The sequence below is a fragment of the Hydra vulgaris genome, chromosome 03, assembly GCF_038396675.1.
Source record: "Hydra vulgaris chromosome 03, alternate assembly HydraT2T_AEP".
NCBI lineage: Eukaryota > Metazoa > Cnidaria > Hydrozoa > Anthoathecata > Hydridae > Hydra > Hydra vulgaris.
Window position 1 is genome coordinate 46,642,501 of NC_088922.1, and position 21,307 is coordinate 46,663,807.

At 29.0% G+C, this 21,307-nt stretch overlaps 1 protein-coding gene across 1 annotated transcript in view; it reads right to left on the reverse strand.

Annotated features, from left to right (window-relative positions):
* The window catches only part of LOC100203916 (uncharacterized), a 121,972-nt gene that overhangs the window by 28,863 nt on the left and 71,802 nt on the right, over positions 1-21,307 (reverse strand). The window contains exons 10-12 of the mRNA XM_065794514.1: positions 13,707-14,349; positions 6,237-6,412; positions 1-186 (exon numbers count right to left, since the gene is read on the reverse strand). The exon at positions 1-186 is cut by the window's left edge and continues 34 nt beyond it. Coding sequence (XP_065650586.1) covers positions 1-186; positions 6,237-6,412; positions 13,707-14,349 — 1,005 coding nt within the window. The remainder of the gene's footprint in view (positions 187-6,236; positions 6,413-13,706; positions 14,350-21,307) is intronic.

Consider the following 21,307-nt stretch of genomic DNA (forward strand, 5'->3'; position numbering starts at 1 on the left):
AATTCCTTGGTTATCTCAAGATGCTCTTTCAAAAGACTTTTTATATATTTCATTTTCTTTCTTTCAATATCAAACTCCATGCGCTGTAGTTCCAACTCTTTTGTTAAATCAGTTTTCCATCTAGATCTTTTTTCTTGTTCATCTTTTAAGGAATCATAACTGGAGTGATTAAACCAATTAATAATTCTAAAATAAAACTTTACTTTTTAGTTTCAAACATAAAATTAAAAAAACTAAAACCGAAACAAAAATTTTCAAAGAATAAGTTTTTCAAAGCATTGTACTCCAACACATATTACTTGACTAGGTGGTACTCAAACATATATTACTTGACTAGGTGGTACTCAAGATGGTGTTACTCAATATTAAACTAAGTACAAGTTAAACACTTAGATAATATATTTCAGGTTGGGTCAAAGTTAGGATTATTCAGATCTTAGTGCTAATGACTATATCCTTTGATTTGCAAAAACTCCAAAAAACACATGGTTATATAGAGACTCCAATAGTTACATGCTTATATAAAGACTCCAATAGTCACATGCTTGGCATGGGCAAATATCAATTACATATCAATTTACCAATTTGTCATGAAATTACAAATATGTGAACTGACATATAAGTGAATTCAATCAAGTTAGAATCCATTGACAATTCTTTATGCGTTTTCAATTTGCATTTTCATCTAACTGCCTTTCTTTTTATTCTTCATTCATTGTTTTCCTTCTTTCTTTTTATTCTTCATTCATTGTTTTCCTTCTTTCTGTGAGTGCATTTCTTTCAATTTTGTTTTTGACCAAATTGACCAAGCCTTATCAATTTATCCATCAGAGAATACTGTTATTATTAATGACTTTAATCCTTATCACAATGAATAGCTTTAATATCACTCAAAATACTAACTCTGAAGCTCAAATTTTTTGTTATTCTCATTCTCTCAGTAAATAATTACCTCTGTGACTTATTTTCTTTATGACATTAGATTCACCATATCATTACACTTTAGGGTTGTCCACTATGCAAATTTTTTTCAAAACACCCGGATTTAAGTTTTTCCCATTCTACTATTAGGGTACTATGTAAAAATATTTTTAACAAATCTTTAATAACTATTCTAGAGCCTCCTCAAAGCCCCCAAAGACAAGCCCCATTTTTTTTTTAAAACTATGGTAATTTTCAGTTATAAAGCAACAAAAAAACGGCAATGAAAAAATTTGAGCTTCAGAGTTAGTATTTTCACTCCTCTCTCTGCACTATTGTTAACGACTTTCACAGTACAAACAAATTTCTTAGTTTCTTGGTAACCTGGGTGCTGTGTCCACTGGTGAATTGATTTAGCAAGCCAGTCTGTGTTGATACCAAGAATACTGAACAATGTGTGGGATTTAGGTCCCAAAAGATTTGCCAAACCTGTTTGACGAGTAATTTTACAAAAAACCAGTTTTCCAAGATGAAAACTCTTCGGCACTGGAATTTCCAAGAGTTTTGCAACTATCTCCAGTTTCACAGAAACATGAATGATGAAACATGTTTATTGAAGAAAGCAAATAGAACTATGTCTTCTGTCAAATACCATCGGTGATAGTTAGGGTGTCCCAAAAAACAACATTTTTGAAAAATATATGCAGAGACCCCCTTAATGTGTTCTATCTAATACAAAAACACTAGATTTAAAATTTTTTTGAATAAAAAATATTTTAAGGGGTCCCTCAAGACCCTTGAATATTTAATCGGTCCCTTATATTTTCAAAAAAAAAGTATGTCAATCTGGTACTCAAATGAAGCGAAATTATATAAAAATTTCAAAAATAATATAGATTTCAAATATAGAATTGTTATTTTTGGTTTTATTACGTGAAAAATTACATTTTTTAACAAAAAACAAAAAAATGCATTTTTTATGTATTTTTATGACAATTTAGATAAATAAGTTAAAATTTTTTCAAATTAAATATAATTTTTGAAACTTTTATATAATTTTGCTTCATTTGAGTACCAGGTTGACATACTTTTAAGAAACTTTTTTTTTGAAAATTTTTTATTCAAAAAAATTTTAAATCTAGTGTTTTTGTATTAGATAGCACACATTAAGGGGGTCTCTGCATATATTTTTCAAAAATGTTGTTTTTTGGGACACCCTAGTGATCATTTTTGAAAGAATAACATCACCAACTTCTTTGTTTGTTTCTTTGAAATTCATCATATCATGAATGAGCTGCAGATCATTGAAAGGCGCATCAGCGCCAATGCTAGCTTTTGTCCAAGCTGGTGTGTTGAAAAGTGAAAGAAATCCATTCATTCTAAAAAGTTTGATCTTTATCTCCTCGCTATATGGCATTTGTCTTGAAAACATGAACATTTTGCCAGCATAGATGTTACAAGTCATCCACTGTGCTTGATGGATGGCTCCTGGTTTCAAAAAATGTACACCTCATGGCAGAGTTAGCCCAAATATGATGAGTGTGTTTTTGGCACCTTCATGATAGCCATCTCTTGGAAATGTTGCAGCATTTTCAATTGTAAGTAGATATGTCAAATGCTTTATGGTCTGTTCTTTGATGGGTATCAACCATGTGCCTTCAATTTCTAAAGTTTTAATTGGCAACTCTTTATCCAATCTTGGATAAAGAGTTGCCAATTAAAAAATATTTCCTAACAATTTCTTGCAAACTGCTGCATCAAAAATTTCCAGTATAGTGTCGACAAGCAAGTTTTTTACCTAAGCTTTCTTCGATCAGCTTAGCAGCACCATTGTGGATGCCACTGTTACTGGCTGTGGCATCAAATACTAATGCCACAACATTGTTGCTGAGATTCCAAGCTTCTAGGAGATCCAATGTTGCATTGGTTTGAGTTTTTCCTTTTGAGTCAGAAAGAGCAGGAACTCCCAGCAATTTTTCCTCTTTATATTCTGGAGCTCCAGACACGAGCACAGCTAACTGTTTATGTTGCTTACCTACATGTCTTTCAAAAGTTTTCCGTCTAAGTGAAGGGCACCAAATTAAGGAGGGTTAAGTCTGACGCTATCTATAACATTCTCAGCAATCTTCTGTTGATTTAACATTATGCTTTGACAAGATGTTGATCTGGAATATCAAAATTGTCCAAGTTTCCACCAGCTGCTTTAATCACAGCAGAAACAATCATAGCTGTCTGATTATCAAACAGCCTCAGCATGTTGGCTACTGATGTAATTTCTTCACATTGCATAATTCTTTTGGGTATGTGAAGAATAACAAATTCTGATCGCCTATCCATAGGAGGTTCATAATTCAAGTCCCACCTCATACCTGCATCTACTTCCGTAACAGCAATTGCAATATCCTGATCACTATTTTGTATGCCGAATTTTTTGATTTGTTATATGGTTTTGAACATTTTCTTCAATGTGTCATAGAAAAAGAAAAAATTTTAAAACTTGTTGGCAATCAGGCAGCTTGGAACAGTAATTGGTGGTGATGGGTGTCCAATTAGCCAAATGTTCGTAGATGCACAAGTAATAGGTCTTCCTGTGGATGATGGAGGCAAAGTCAAGTTGGAAGTATCTAAAGACTGACTTGATCTGGTTGGCAAAGATGTCGACTTGCGCTCTGTTTCTAAAACTTTGCCACTTCTTGTCAGCATGATTTTTCAAAATTTATTTCACTGTAATAAACAATATTTAGCATTATATTGCTGTAAATTATCATAACAGTTATAAGGTAATAAATCATGTCAATATCTGAAAATTGTATTATGTTATTAACCAAACTTGTAATAAATGCATGCAATTTTGCTGTTAAAAATATGAATTTGGGGCTTGTCTTTGGGGGGCATTGAGGGGGCTCTAGAATAGTTAAAATTATGTAGAAAATATTTATACATCATACCCTAATAGTAGAAGGGAATAACTTCAATCCCAGTGTTTTGAAAAAAAGATTGCATAGTGGACAACCCTATTGCACTAGTTACTATTACCTTAAGGCTGATTGGAATCCTAGTGTGATTTTTATTGTCATGGTACTCGGGCTGACGTCTTTTGTGAAAATTGCTAAAACTTGCACATCCTTTATAATCTCTTAGATTCAGGCATGTAAGATTTTACTACTTCTCTTCAGTTTTAAGTCTCATTTTATGGTTACCTAATACTCTATGGTTACTTCTCTATGGTTTTCATGAAGTGTGCAATTGCTATTTTTAATTATAATCATTTTTTTCATCTTTTTCACAAAAACAACTCTCTAAAGAACAAGCATCTTTTTATTATAGCAGGAAAAGAAAAAGGTATTGTATGAAGTAAAAAGGTATTGTATGAAGCAAAAAGGTATTGTATGAAGTAAAAAGGTACTGTGTGAAGTAAAAAGGTATTGTATGAAGCAAAAGTTCTCAGATTACTCAAATGTTGTATCTTAAAAATTAGGTTTTAAAGACCTTTGGAAAATCTTGAACAATTTCAACTTTAACAATGTCATAAGCAAGTCTAACATTCTCCCATATGTGGACCTGATTTTATTACCACACTAAAGAATAAGGCAAAACTATTTGATAAGAACATTTTTTTAAATTCATTTTTTGAATCTATTTCCACACTCCTTCCTGTAAACCCAGAAAAACAGGTTTATGAATCTTTATGAAACAAACTTTTTATATCTTGGGTCTAAAAATTTACTCTCTATCTCTCTATAACAATCAATACAAATTTTGATCCACTTGTTCTACTGCTGACTCGATGACTGTTATAACAGAAAGGTTCTATCATGCATTAGAAGCAAGAGTTAATGTGTTCTTGACATATCGAAGACTTTTGATAAAGTTTGTAATGCTAATCTTCTCCATAAGCTCATTTTATAAGATGAAATGAGCTTATGGAGAAAACTGGGTAAGTTTTTAAATTACTAAAACATTTGTTTTTTATCCTGAAAATTAAATTTGTCCTTGATGGATAACATTATCCTTCATTTTTAGTAACTTTTGAGGTAGAACAAGATTCCATCTTTGGTCTTGTGTTTTTCCTTATCTATATATATGATTTTTTTAACATTCTTACCTTGAAAGTGGTTCTATTTGCAGATGAAACAATTTGCAGATGCTCTAGTTTTGAAAAAAGCCATCACTTTTTTTATCACTTAGACAGATCTTTTTAACACTTAAACAGACAGATCTTGAATCTCTCTTCTGTGTCAGCTTAAGGCTTGATATAGCTAATGAACTATTACCAAAAAAATTTAAATAAAAAATTGTTCTTTTGTTAATAATTATCGAAATATAATTGATATTGATGAATAATTATTATTACTTATGCTGAGTCCTCAACTTTACATCTTCTTGGATTATCCTTTATAACTAAGCTCTCATGAAAACCGTAACTGCAATACATAAAGTAACAATCTATTAAGGTTAATTCACTTTATTGTGCTCACTATTTTTTTACTTCTGATTCCATTCTCTACCACTTGCGCTGAATTTTTTAATAAAGCCCTCTTTCTTTCAGATAAGGTCCTAAAGGGCATTGTAAATATTGTTAGACTTGCTCAAATGCTAAACTTAAACCTCTGTCTCATTGTAATAAGGTTACATTTTTTTATCTACAAATACTATCATACTTGATGCTCAAGGAAGCCTATCACTTGTTTCAACAACCAAAAATTTTGCACTTGTTATTCTCAAAGTTGCATCCTTATATTATAACTGTTCCTTTATGCTCAAAAAACTTTTATTCATCTTTTTTTCTTCAAATATTGGTGCTTCGGAACTCTCATGTCTTCATGTTTTCTTGACTATTATAATTTACAGTTTATATTGTCTTATGTCAACTGCTCTTGAAATCTCTTGTTCTTTAACTCTTTAACTTTGTTTTCAACCGCTTCCATGCTCCCATGATCAAACTCACCTTCAACATAATGTAATTTTTTCAAAAAAAATAATTGTTGAGTGTGGTTGTTTGAAGCTTTGAGTGAATTACTTCAAGCAAACAAAAAATATCTAGGAAGACTAAAAAGCATTTTACTTAAAATGTATTTTCTTGAAAGTTCTTTAATATAAATCCAGATAAATAAGATATATGTATCAAAAACATATTTTTAATTTTTAAGAGCTAGAGGGATGGAACTAAACTCTATAAATAAGAGTGGCAATTAGGCCTATCAATATTATACACAGTAAAAAAAATATTCACCAAGTTCAATTTTTTTTCAGACTTTTTAATGTAGAAAAAATAAATTATGCAAAGAATAAAATTTTATAAACATATCAAATACCTCCTTTTCCAACTAACTTTATTTGGGTATATAATAAGCTGTCTGGAATAAATTTTTTTCAGCAATTTCTCAGGATATCTTGACTCAAGTGCTTTTAGAATATCAACTTGAGCTTTTAACATAAGTATGTATGCTGACTTCCTCACATCAGCTATATTGCCTACAGCTAAACCAACCTAAAAATATTTTTTGATTATTAAATGGTTTGATAAATGAAATAATTAACCTTTTTAAACTGCAAACCTTTGTCACAAAAGTTTGAATGACATAAAAAATACTAGTTATTTTCAAAATACAAAACTTTTGTTTTAAGTCAGAAATTGTTGAAACTATTTAAATCTAATAATCAGCACAGAAAAAAAAAATTTAAGAAAAACTCGAATTTTAGTACAAAACTGATAAACATTACAAAAAATGTTTTAGGTTAGTAACTAACTCAGTGACAATTCTTCTTCTTATCAATGCAGCATTACAAGCATGCCAGTATAACATATTTTATTTTGGTGCTATTTCACTCTATGGTGCACATTTCACGCCAAATTTTCCATACTTAAGGACAAGACATTTTGTCAAAAAATCATCAGTTTTTCCAACACAAAAATGCAATAACTTTGGATCCAATTAACTTCTTAAGTTAAAAGACCCCTCATTTTTTAAGTCTTTTTAAACTCTATACATCTATGTTAATCATATGTAAATATATTAACAAAAAAAATCCTCTGGAATGGCTAAATTTATAAACGTTTTAAAAAATTTATATTTCCCAGAGACAAAAAGAAGAAAACAAATTGGATAGAATGTTTACCTAATGCGAGTTTTAAAATAAGGTGTCTAGCAACACCTTAGTATATGATCTGATAGACATCGAAACTTCAAAAAGGTTAAACTAAAATAACATTTTGCACAATTTTCCTCTCAGATAGATTTTTAGTTTATTCTAAAATTGCAAGGAACTTTCTACTACTTTTTCTTTCTACTTACTACTAGCTACTTACTACTTACAACGAAATTTACTACTAGGAACTTTTAGTCTCTGTAACAAAGTGCATGTTACAAAAATAGTATTGTATTAGGAAATTGCTATTTTTGGAAAACCAATAATATGAATTTTCTTTCAAAATGTGTTTTAAATGTTATGATAACTTGTAATACAAGTATGTTTGATAGTCCTAAATTTCTTTTTAAAATGTTATGAAAATCTGTAAACAAATAAATTCCTAATTTTTATGTGATCAAATTCATTTAAGTCTAAAATCTGTAAGAAAGTCAAATAGCAAAGAAAAGGAATATGTGATAAAAATCTAACTCTAATGTTTTATAAAAAACCTTGGTTAACTAATATCTTGATAAAAATCTAACGTTTTATGAAAAACCTTGGTAAACTAATTATGGAACTTTTGTCCATCATTAATTAATCTATCACTTTTGTCCATCATTGTCCTTTTGTTGCTTGACTTTTGTCCAAGTTATCAAAAACATATGAAATAATGGACTTCGAAAGTAAAGATTTTTTTCCGATAATACTTACAATGCTCTTCTTAATCACCCTGAAACTTCTAACATCTCAAACATTAGACTTGTGCTTTTATTTAACTTGCTGTCATACAATGGAAAATTTTTTATCTAAAAAGTGTGGGCATATATTTCAGGTTTACTAATGATCAACAAGCTTCCCCAGAGATCTAAACATTCAACAAAGAAAGTTTGTTTTTGATTTTAGCAATAAAGCTTTATGCATAAAAAAAAATCAGAAAATAGAAAATATCAACACATGTCTTAAGGTATTTCACAAATTATACATGTGAAGAAACAGTCTAGCTGATTGAAATGCTATTAAGAGAAACCCTTTTGTCACAAATTTTTTATGTTAAGAAAATTTGTTACAGAATTACTTGAAACAGAATATTCGAGAACAATACTCTCCCAACAGTATCATTACTGTGGATACCTTCACTATCACCAAAGTTAAGGAAAATATTTAGAAAAGTCGGATACAGAGTAGTTTTTAAATAAAATCCTAATTTAAGAATATTACTAACATGTAAAAACAAATCTAGATTGCCCCAAAATAGCCAACCTGGAACATAATTAGTTGAATGCAATTGCTCAAAAAAATATGTAGGAGAAACAAAGTTACAAATTAGAACAAGAACTCAACAACACCAAAAAAGTTTAAATGATGGCAAACATTATCAATCAGCAATTGTCACACATAGCAAGTTTGCTCTGAAAAAACAAATTAGGAGAAAACTAAAACTCCTAAAGTTGAAATTAAAAAAGTTCGACCGTAAAGTACGTGAAGCACTCAAAATACAGAGGCACCAATGTTTCCCATCGAATGACGGAATAAATCTCGATAATGGGCAATTTGTCAAAACTAAATTTTGGACTCCGTTTTTTATATACTTACGTAAAGAAAAAAGAAGCCATTTAACTGCTGACGCCAGTTAAAAAATTTATTAAACTGTTTTTTTAATGTTCAAAAAATTTTGTAATATTTTACGAGCAGATGATGCTGGTGTCCATAACCCAGTGAAAATTTCTCAAAATAAATTATTATTTGTTTTAAGAGAATTCGTATTGTTTGATGTTTTCTTATTAATACACACACACACACACACACACACACACACACACACACACACACACACACACACACACACACACACACACACACACGCACGCACACACACAGATATTGATCTGAGACAAGTATAAGAGTTTGATTTAAAACCTGAAAATTGTCAATTTTTGTCATATTTTTCATGTTTTTATTATTTTAAATACACCTGGAATGAAAAATGGATAAATAAAAAGTCATAAGCATGATTTTGTAATTACTCTTTTATAAAGTAGTCATCTTTTATTATTTTTATTTTAGTGTTCACTGCTATTTGTTATTAACTTCAATCCTTTTAAAATTATGTGATTTAAAATGGTTTTAACATTTTTAATTTTATAAATAAATAAGCATATTCAAAAAAAAAAAGGGTCTTACAAAAAAAAGATCAACCAAAAAATGACTAGAGGAAAAGAAAAAGTACATTGTTCAAAGTAAATGAGCTGCCTAGTGTCAGCAATATCCTGCAATATTTTCATTTAAAATAAATTTAAGGTAATTCTAACATCTAGTTTCTATCTAATTTATATACTTAGCACAATAAATATAGATATATATTTAAATAAAGTTTCTCTTATATAGGAGCCCCAGATTTCATTCCAGCAAAGTAATTATTGCCTGTCCAACAAAAAGAGCCAGAATTCTAGTTTACGATGGTAGAGCTAACTGACATCTGGATAAGCTGGTTTTAAGTGCAGTCTCAGTGGAAGGTCTGTTAGGTAAACTTTACAAATATACTTTTACACTATTCTTTGCAAATTAACTTTTTTAGTAACTTCAGCTATTTAATATTTTTCAGTAAAATGATCCAGAACTTCAGGATTTAGACTCTAAGACAGAATAAAATGAAAGGATTGAATAAACTAAAGAGTTCTAGATAGAGAACAATAACATGTGTTCTTTAACTAATGAACATGATAATGAAAGATCAGAGAAGAACAGAAGAGGCAAAATTAGAAGATACAACCTTTTAAGAAGATCAAAGATCTGAAAAGAACATGACCATGATTGCACCGCAAGATGAAGAGTTTGAACTCAAGACTGCAAAGAAAGGAAACATTTGAAAGAGTTGAATGATTAGAAATGATTAGAAAAACCCAGGCGCAGATCAGAAAGTCCCTCATAACAAAAGATGACTGAGCAAACGTTTGATGTATCAAAGAAGTCAACAGACAAGAAGACCATGGGATGGATAAATGTTCGACATACCCAAGAAGTCAACAGACAGAGCTTGGGATGGATAAAACTAGTTTGAAGATGCTGTAAACTCATTTGAAAGTTCTAATTCATGCAAAGAAAGTGCTGATTCTGATAATGCATCCAAATCAAAAAAATCAAAAATAATTTTAGAATTAACACCTGATGAACTAATTCAACCTACTTCTGCTGTTAGTGTTTGGTATAGAATCGTTATTAGACCCCAGGCTGCTATGATTTCTGGTATCTGCAAAAAGCTGGCGTTGATTTGCATGAAATTAATTTATCAAGATCTATTCTACACAAAAAAAGATACAGAATTATTGAAAATCTTAGTAATTATTACTCACTAAAGTGAATAAGTATACTTGTTTTATATCTTTATCATTTTGAATATATAATTTAATTGCTTTAGGTGTAACACCATGACAGGACATTGTTGATGCTTTAAAAGGAAAGAAATGCATAGTCTATTTTGATGGGAAACTTGTTAAAAAGCTGGAAGAGAAAAATGATCTGACAAATACCTGTAAGAAAATTGCAATCAGTGTAACAAGTCTAGATTTGAAATATAGAGATGACTTCTTGCTTGGCATTGTACGGCAGAAAATTCAACTGGGTCAGAATAGGCTCATTTTTTCCTCAATCTCTTGGAATACTATGATATTGTCAACAATATTGTGGGTGTTTGTTGTGACACAACTGCATCCAACACTGATTTGAAAATTTGCTGGAGCAGTTACAATTCTATCAACTATCTTTAATACAAGTCTCATCTGATGCATGTTTTGTCACCATTTTATTGAAGTATGTATTAAACATTTAATGATTGAACTGACTGATGCCAAGACTAAGTCTACAAGAAAAATTTATGTGCGCTTACAGAAGGCCTGGTCAAAGATTATTGATAAGATTAGCACCTCATCAGATAATCTGGTTAGGTTTAACTGGACTTCTTTAGAGGTTTTATCACCTAACAACAATATAGGCAAGGCAGCATTAAAGTTTGGGGAGACTGCACTAAATAAAAATGTTTTCAAAAAAGGAGACTACGAACAACTTTATCAACTTTATGCTTACTACCTTGTTGGACATGTTTCTGCTATAAAACTTTATCAGCAAGGAACTTGCCATGAAGCAATGTTTATTGCAGATGCAACTTATTTGCTTACATTAGAAATGACAAAGGATATCTCAAGCATCATGAATGAAAGGGAGAAGAAGATGGTTCTTTATATATATGACAAAGGACATCTCAAGCATCATGAATAAAAGGTAGAAGACAGCTACTTTATATATATCTCTGACATATTATTATTGGTTTTTTAAAAGCTCTTTGAGTTTTAATTAAAAGCTCTTTGATTTAAGTAAAGTATACCCTGAGCTGACTTAATCACTATTGAGAAGTATGCAGAATCATACCTGGTATTGCAAAATTATACCTGGTAAGTATAGATATAATATAAAATATAGCAGAATCATAGCAGAATCATACCAGCTTGTTGTAATGTTGTTGAGAAAGATAAGAAGATGAAGATAAAACTCTTTGAATTTCCAATTCCTGAAAAGTTCATGAAGGGTAAACCTAAAATGTCTATAATCACACTGTCTACAACCCTATCAGATTTAGTTGGTAATCAGGTCTGGATCTTGTTCCGCCTAGTCCAGGTTGAGTTAGCAACAAAAAGTTTTATTTTTTGAACAACTTTAAATTGTTTGCAAAAAATATGGAAGTCATCAATATTTGTGCAGAAAGGAATATAAGATATAAAAACTATAAAGTTGATCCAAGACTTTATTATGTTAACCCGAAATGATGCAGAATGTGTTGTGATTTCGGTTGCCCGAAATCACAGAAAAAAAATTAAACAGAAATTTGACTAAAACCCAGCTAAATCGGATTTAAAGAGCTCGTTATATTTTTTCAACCTTTCTGTCCAAAATTCTTTAGCATATGTAACATATATTTTACAGCACATAACTATTATAATAAATATTTTACAGAAAGATTGATTACAAAATTTTTTTTAAGTTTATTTAAAAAAAGAAAAAGCTGAAAAATTTGAAATTTTTTTAATGAAAATTAAAAAAAAAAAGAGAAAGTTTTACAACAAGCACTAATAGCCTTTTAAATTAGAAAATATACAACTCAATCTTTTAGAGGTCAGCATCAGGTCGGCAAAAATAAAACAGGCAAAGAAAATTTTTTTTCTGGTGATGAGCAAACAATTTGTTTTTTGTATAGCATTTCTCATTTTGATTTCAACTCATTTTTTATTATCACACCAAGTTGTAAAAATATTTAGGTTCAAATCTTTAGTATTTGGGGTAAAGTCCCTAATATTGTCAAAAAAAAAAGTTATTCAAAAGTATATCAACCTGGGTCCTAAAAGAAGTGTGTGTGTGTGTATATATATATATATATATATATATATATATATATATATATATATATATATATATATATATATATATATATATATATATATATATATAATATATATATATATATATATATATATATATAATATATATATATATATATATATATATATATAATATATATATCAAAATTACTGGTAAAACAACTAACTATTACAGGGATTTTTATTCTGCAGTATTTTCAGTTTATTAATTTTACAAAATTTTGATATATTACATAACTACAGTTTATTACTGTGATTTAAAAAAATAAAAAATAAATTTATATTAACAGTTTTTTGCAAAACTGCTAATATGAATATAAAATATAAAACAAAATGAAATATAAGCTTTTATTTATTTAGTTGCAGTATAAAAAGATTAAATATTAAAAAAGAAACTATTTAATATTTTAAAAAACGGAAGCATAAAAAAAAACATTTCATAACTTTTTTACATAATAAAACTTCAACATTTTTTTGAGTTGATTTTTCAATTAAACTAGTTTTATGGCAATTTAGTAAATTGTCGTAGTTTCAAAAAGTTAATGTCTGTAAATACAAAAAGCAAATAAAAATTTTTTATTCTTTTTTTGTATTTTTAGACACCAAATATCTCATTAGACTTATGTGTTATGCATATTTTATTTACAACAAAGTCTGCTTAGAGATATAAACAAATTAAAAACTGAAAAAGAAAAAAAAATCAAGCATATTATGCGTATAAATTATGTGTACTATGCAAAAATAACCTATTAAAACTAATAAATAAATTCAGCTTAACTTATTCTTGATATTATTATAATATTCTAAACTTATTAAATTTATTACACACACAACTTGTGTGTATAATAAGATATACACATCAAATTATGCAAGACTATGGTTACCGAACTTTACAATACTACTACACTACTAAATCATGCAGAAATTTGCATACTAAACTCTATGCATACTATTGTGTATTAATCAATGCAATCTAAGGATACATAAATGTGCTTAGTATTGCAAATGTTTATGCAGACAAAACAATGCATAAGAACAATAAATATAAAACTATGCATACCAAACCATGCTAAATACTTTAAACTTTATTGAATAAAGTCAGAAAAAGGATATATACTTTTCAAAAGTTGACAACAAAATTTTTTAAATAAAAAATAATAGAATTAAATAGTTTTACACTTACACCACTTGAAATTTGAGAAATTTTATTTTAATTCAAAAACTTACCAAAAAATTCATGAGTAGTATGGGGCACACTATTAAAAATAGTGTAAACAATACATAAGACATTTCTGGATATGGTAATTCATCTTCGTTTTGTGGAAGATTTGTTGTGGAATTGTATGCAAATGTTATGTCATAATCAGATTCCCCAAGAGTCATGGCAATTGTTTTTAAAATTGACCTTCCGGGATACAAAAATGCAGATTGATTACCGAGAAGCACAAAAAATGTAAGAGAGAATGCCACAACAATCATAAAAAAAACTATGGTAACACTTGTCAATGATTTAAAAACTTCAATAATCATGATTACATAAACCCCAAAAAAAGTATTTCGTTTTAAATATAGCAACAAGTTGGTCCACGCAAAAAAAATTGCAACTGCTCCAGAACTCCACTTCACATTTTGCTGTAACTTAAAGGATGTTGAATCTTTTTGCAAATCAACAAGCTGCATGATAAATGGTATCATAAAAATAAAGCTAGATGAATAAAGCATTAACTCCAAATAATTACTCAGGTCATTCAAATATTCTTTCCTAAGAATATACGCCTGCACAATTTCTTTTAATATTTCAAAAACAGAGAGTGCAAGTGTGAAAATAGGTATTATTTTTTGAAACAAATTCTTTTCATTATAACGAATTCTAAACAAATAGAATAATAAAAAACAACAACTATTTTTAAGGAATTAAAAACATTGATAACAGCAATAATACTACAAAACAAATGAAAATATACAAAAATATAAAATATGAAACAAAATTGAATTGATTACAAAAATTTTTTGTAATCAATTCTTCACAACTGAATTACGGAACCAAAACAATTAACATAAACAAATTATAAATACATTCATATATAATTTCAAATATTATGAATTGTGCTATTATATAAACAAAGATTAAAGGATGACCTTAGCTAATAACCTTTTCACTGCTCTAAAAATAACAAAAAGATAGTTGGTATTGTATATATAGACTTTGAAAAAGCCTTTGATTCTGTGTCTCACTCTAAGTTACTGTTCAAACTGCATTGTTATGTTATCCAGCATAAATTGCTAAACTGAATTACCAATTTTTTAACAAATCGTTCTCAATGTGAATGCGTTGGTAACTTGTACTCAAACAAAATTTTTGTAAAGAGTGGAATACTTCAAGGGACTATTTTGGGACCCATCTCATTTTTAGTTTCTATAAACGATGTAACTTTACATATTGATGGTGATTGCAGCATTAAGTTGTTTGCTGATGACAGTAAGTTATATCAAGCAAGCTATTATGGAAATAAAATACACCTCATCAATACCTTTAAATATTTTTTTTAAAATAGCAACAAAAAAATGTTTTCATCTACGCTATGTAAAGAGTTCTTTACCATTAAATTCATACTCAATGAACATTGGTACACCTATTGAATCTATTAATTCAATTAAAGATATCGGTATCAGGCCTTGTTAAGAAGCGCTACGCAGCTCGCATTTTGCCTGCGAAAAGGCAATTTGCTTACGCATTCAGCAGTTTTGCGGCATGCAAAAACTTTTATCTTTTAAAATATTTAAATTATCTTTTGATGTCGTTAACGTGACAATTATTCAGAAGAAATAAAGTCATAAAAGAAATAAAGAAATAAAAGCATTTAACCGCAATTGTAAACTAATAGATTTTTTGTTAAAAAAACAGTTTGTTTCATAATTTTTTTTGTTGTTGTTAAAAATTAGTTAAAAAAAATAAATTGTTTTAAGTTTTATCTTAAGGAATTAAATATATAAATTCCTTTTAAATATAAAAATTATTTTTAGTCATAACAGTTTATAAAATTCACGATTTATTTTGATGAAAATATTTTATTATTAAGATATTTTGTTTATTGTTAATTCAATAAAGTAAAGTTTTAATGACGTTTGTTTAATTTATGAAAATAAATTATGAACACGAATATGTTATTGGTAACTGATAAATAACAAAAAAAAACTCTTTATTGTTTAAAAACATTATTAAAAAGAGTTCACAAATTAAATAAGAAAAATTTATTAACAGTTAATAAAATAACCAAAAACCAACTGTTAAATTATAAGAAAATAAACAAACATTATTTTATGTTTCATGAAAAAAATTTTTTTTTCAAAATAAAATTTAGTTCATATTTGAAAAAAACAATAAAAATGATTTTTTAAATAACTTAGATTTTATTTGTAACTTATAATAATTTTTAAACTTGTTATAAATAAAATCTTTTGTATGATTTTTAACGCGTTAATAAAATAACTTTAATTACAATGCGGTACTTGAAATGACGCTAGTGACGCAATATAACTTCTAACAATGCAAAATATATTTGCTGAGTTGAGTTACTTAGAAATGCGTTACGTGTTTTTGCTATGCAGCGAAATCTCGTAACAAGGCCTGCACTATAGTCATATTTTCGGATATGAAGTTTTTTAATCACTGTTCTTTTATTGCAAGATAGATTCTTGTTCCTACTAATTTTTAAAATCCTTCATCAGTAACGATTTCAAGCTTCTGATCTAAGCCGATAACATTCGACCCATCATAGAATCTTGTAACTCTATGTGGAATTCCCATCTTTTAAAAGATATACGTTGGTTAGAAAAGGTTCAGAAATCCATTACTAGAAGTGTCTGTAAAAGGTGTGGTCGCACACCTTGTTTGTCCACACCTAAAGTAAATTTTTTTAGACACACTGACCACGGCAGTTCGTATCTACTAAGAAAGAAAAAATCCTAGAGAAAAAGGAAACAAAACTGTAACAAAATATCAAGTTTTAATCAAATAAAACTAGAAAAATTTAATAACTAAAAAAAAAGAAAATTTGAAAAAAAAATTTTTTTTTTAATAAAATTTTCATACAACTTTAGCATTCTTTTTTTTTAAGAATGGTTGTTGTTTTTAGCTAACAAATTTAATAAAACTTGAGAAAAAAAAAATTATCTTTTATAACAATTTAATATTTTGATATGCAATTTATTCGCAAATTTTATCAGTCCATATAATTAAGAAACTAACTTGCTATAAACACTAGAACTATGAGAAATTGTGATTTTTTTCCCCCTATGTTTATTCTTTTTGGCGTCTTTGTGCTTTTGAAAAACGTTTTTACTATACTTGACGTTTTTTCTCAATACAATAGGAAAATAAGTAAATAAATTGCAAAATATATCATTTGATAATTAAATTTTGTAATGACGGTAAAAATTAAAGAAAAGAATAATATGGTTTCTTTAATAAATGTAATTAACACATTTGATGCATAGTTTTTCATGTATTTTTTTATAGATTGACTAATTTCCAAAGTTAATACAAATTACTAGTGATAATAAAGCATAACGATTGCTCTGTTTAAAAAAGTATTTAAAAACTTAAAAAAAAGTTGAAAAAAAGTTAAAACAACCTAATATTTTATATTTGAAAATTAATATTAATGACTTTTTATTATTTTACATGAAAAACTTGCTGGAAATGAATTTTTTTTTTTCAAATAAATAGCAATTCTTGCTTTCCTGTGCAATTAATAAAAACAATAAAGTTTAGCAAAAACAATTGAAAAATAAATCCATGTATCTAGTGCAAATAATAAAATATTTCCTTAACATACTGAATGAAAAAAGTTGCGAAAAAGTTGTGCATCAAAAAATGTTTTTATTTTTGTTATATTCTTATCTTCTTTTTTCCTCAACTTGTATCAATTTTGGTAGTGGAAAATAACAAACATCCTAAAAAAAAAGAAAACAAAAACAGTAAAATATTTAAGTATATCATTTTTTTGACAAAATTTTTCTTTTTTTATTATTATTCTTTTTAGTTTATTTTATTTAAATTTTTTATTTTGTAGTCTTTGTTTCCTTTCTTCGAGTTTTGCTGTTTTATTCTCTCTAGTTTCTTAAGCTTTATTTTAACGCAAATTCTTAAAACGCTTACTATATAAAACTGTGGTCAAGTTGTCTAAAAAAATTATTTAGGCATGGACAAACAAAGCATGCGACCGCTTCCTGGGAAGACTTGAAAGATGTTGTATTCTTTATAAAGATTATTCTTCAAGACTCAATATCAACCTGAAATCTCTTGAATGCTGCAGAATAAAATTTGATCTTGTAATGACCTATAAACTTATAAAAAACCTTGTCGATCTACCTTTTTCTGAGTTTTTTTTACATTTCTTATATTATTAACGTACATTTTACTTGATTTCACTAGTAGCATTCTACCTGATATTGCCAACAAATCCATTGCTTGACATTTGCATCACTCCAGGTTCTGTATCTAAAGTGATTTCCTGCCTAGACTCTTCTACAGCTTGTGGCCCGGACAAAATATCTGTTATTGTCTTGCAGAAGTGTTCTCGGGAGCTGTCGTCTATACTCTCAAAACTGTTCAACAAGTGCTTCTCAGAATCTTGTTTTCCAGCCTGCTGGAAAGCGGCATCTGTTATCCCTATTTTCAAAAATTCTGGAGAGCAATCTGATTCGTCTAACTACCGTCCCATTAGCCTTCTTCCTGTCATAAGCAAGGTTTTTGAATCTTTAATTAACAAACACTTAATTTCTCTTCTTGAATCTAATAACTTTCTGACCATCAATATGGATTTCTATCTACTCGTTCTACAGCTGACTTGCTAACAGTAATAACCGATAGGTTTTATCGTGCATTAGATAAAGGTGGAGAGGTTAAGGCAATCTCTCTTGACATTTCAAAAGCTTTTGATAAAGTTTGGCATGCTGGTCTTCTCCATAAGCTTTCTTTTTATGGTGTATCTGGCAACATCTTTAAGATTATTAAATCCTTCCTTTTCAATTGTAGTATAAAAGTTGTCCTTGATGGACAGCATTCTTCTTATTCTGTAACTTCAGGGGTTCCTCAAGGTTCTATCCTTGGCCCTATACTCTTTTTAATTTACATCAACGATCTTCCAGATATTCTCACATCTAAGGTGGCATTGTTTGCTGATGATACTACCATTTATTCTTGTAGTGATAAGAAAACAACACTCTCTGATTGCTTGGAGGGGGCATTTGAGCTTGAAAAGGATCTCACTTCTGCTACAGCATGGGGCTCACAGTGGCTGGTGAACTTCAATACAGATAAAACGCAATTTTTTTCAGCCAATTGTTATCACAATAATTTAGATCTTCCTATATTTATGAATGGTGATGTACTCAATGAGTCATCTACTCTTCATCTTCTAGGATTAACTCTAACTTCCAATCTTTCTTGGAAACCATATATCAAATCAGTTGCAAAATTAGCATCTGCTAAGGTTGGATCTCTTTATCGAGCTCGTCACTTTCTGACTTCGGATTCTATTTTCTATCTCTAAAAATCTCAAATCCGACCTTGTATGGAATATTGTTGCCATATCTGGGGCGGATCTTCTAACGATGCCCATTCTCTTTTAGACAAGGTGCAAAAACGCATTGTAAACATAGTTGGACCTGCTCTTGCAGCCAACCTCCAACCATTATCAGATTGTCGTAATGTTGCTTCTCTTTCTCTTTTCTACAAATACTATAATGTGCACTGCTCTAAAGAGCTAGCGTCTCTTGCGCCATCTACTAAAATTCCTTCTCGTGTTACTCGTTATTCATTTAAGTCTCATCCTTTCTCTGTGACTGTTCCTAAGTGCTCCAAAAATGCTTATTCGTCTAGTTTTTTTCCTCGGACATCAGCTCTTTGGAATTCGCTTCCTTCATCTTGTTTTCCTGATTCATATAATTTGCAATCCTTTAAGTTTTCCGTCAATCGTTATCTTGCTCTACAATCTTCATCTTTTCTCTTTCAGTAACTTCCAACTTTAATTAGTGGTTGATTGCAGACTTGTTGGAAGCAAAAATGTTTAAAAAAAAAAATTTGCTCCTTCTTATTATCCTACAAAATGTCATGCCTAAAAACTTTACTTACGTATTTAAAAACTTTATTACGTATCTAAAAATGATACAAGAAGGTTTTTTCTACTGTGAAAGAATAATCAAGATATGGAATTCTCTACCTGATTATATTGTTTAATAATCCACTTTGTCCTTGTTCAAATCAAATTTAAAAAAGTACAATATCATCATTATTGCACACTATTTTAACTAGTTTTTTTTTTGTTTTTTGTTTCTTTGTTACATAAGAGTAATTTTGATATTACCTGTATCACCTTTTTGTATTTCTTATCTTTAAATGCAAATAAATCAGAAAATAAAAAATAATAAAATAAAAACAAAGCAGATGCTAGAATACAAAATTTAATTCAACTTGTCTGACAGTACTGCTTTATTTTTAACATAAGTACCCCGAAATCAAGATTGGATTAAAAAGTTTTGTGAACTGTGACCATTAAACAGCCAATGTATCCCAAATTCACATAATTTGAGATTATTTTTATACACAACATATATTTGTACTTGCAACAAAAATATACGATTTGAATTTCTCAGTGAAGATTGATTGCTTGCTGCTTTAAAACTTCTAGTTACTAAAAAATGAGGAATAGTGCAAAAGAGCAAGGAGATGGTAGACAGAAGACTAGAACAGTTGAAAGTTGTATGAGACATGAACACAAGAGAGAGTTTCAAAGCATTGATGTGTAAGAAAAAAAACTAGATAAATAAAATTTTTCAAAGCATAACATTTAAAAAGAATTTTAACATATTTTAACAGTAAAAAGATGCAACTTTGCTGAATGATGAGACAAGTGAGAGTGAGTTTTGATAAATGGAACCAGAGATAATAACTTGTTTAAACAGCGACCATGATAGTGTTTGTAGAAAAGAGAAAAATATGCAATCATATAAAAGCAACCATACTTTAATGGCTACTACAATGGAAGTGGCTAATGCTTGGTAGAGCGATTTCAAATACATTTTAATGGAGAGGTCAGACTGTTTCTTAAAATTTTTAAAAATTAAGAATATGTTTAAAAATTTCGATTGAGACATTAAATAATTGTTTCTACAACAAATACAACAACTGCAAAGTTTGTAATGAAAATTTCAACCCTCATTGAAACGCTAAACATTTGAACAAGCTGGTATTAATTATTATTTTATTGTTATATTGGAATACAACCTTTTTTTAAAATTTTTATGAGATTTTTTAAATTTTTATTACTTTATTTGCATATTTATCAGTTTTTATTTGCTTGAGAGTAACAGGCACTACTGTCTCTGATTCAATTGGGTTCTAGTTCTGCGCCATGTGCAGGACCAGTAGGTTAAAGCAGTCACTCATAAATATGACCTCATGGTGAGCTCCTGGCTGCTTGAAGAAGAAATTAAGTATAAGTGCACCCAGGAAATAAACCAGTAGCTGGCAAAAATACTTGTAATCTCCTCTCTGGAAAGTTTTCTGCAGTGCTGAATTTTATGGTTTCTATTGCAAGATCGTGCAAAAGAGAACTTGGCCCGAAAACATCTTAGGACCACTACTCTATCAAGTTTATTGGTATAACTTCTTGGTTTAGTTGTAGCCATAGCTATTTGAGTGAAAACAAAACACTCACACCAATTCGCAACTCACAAAACGACTGTTACATAACAACTGCAACTATAAATGCATGTGTAGATATGCACATTGATGCTACACTGAAATAGCCTGCTGCAGGGGC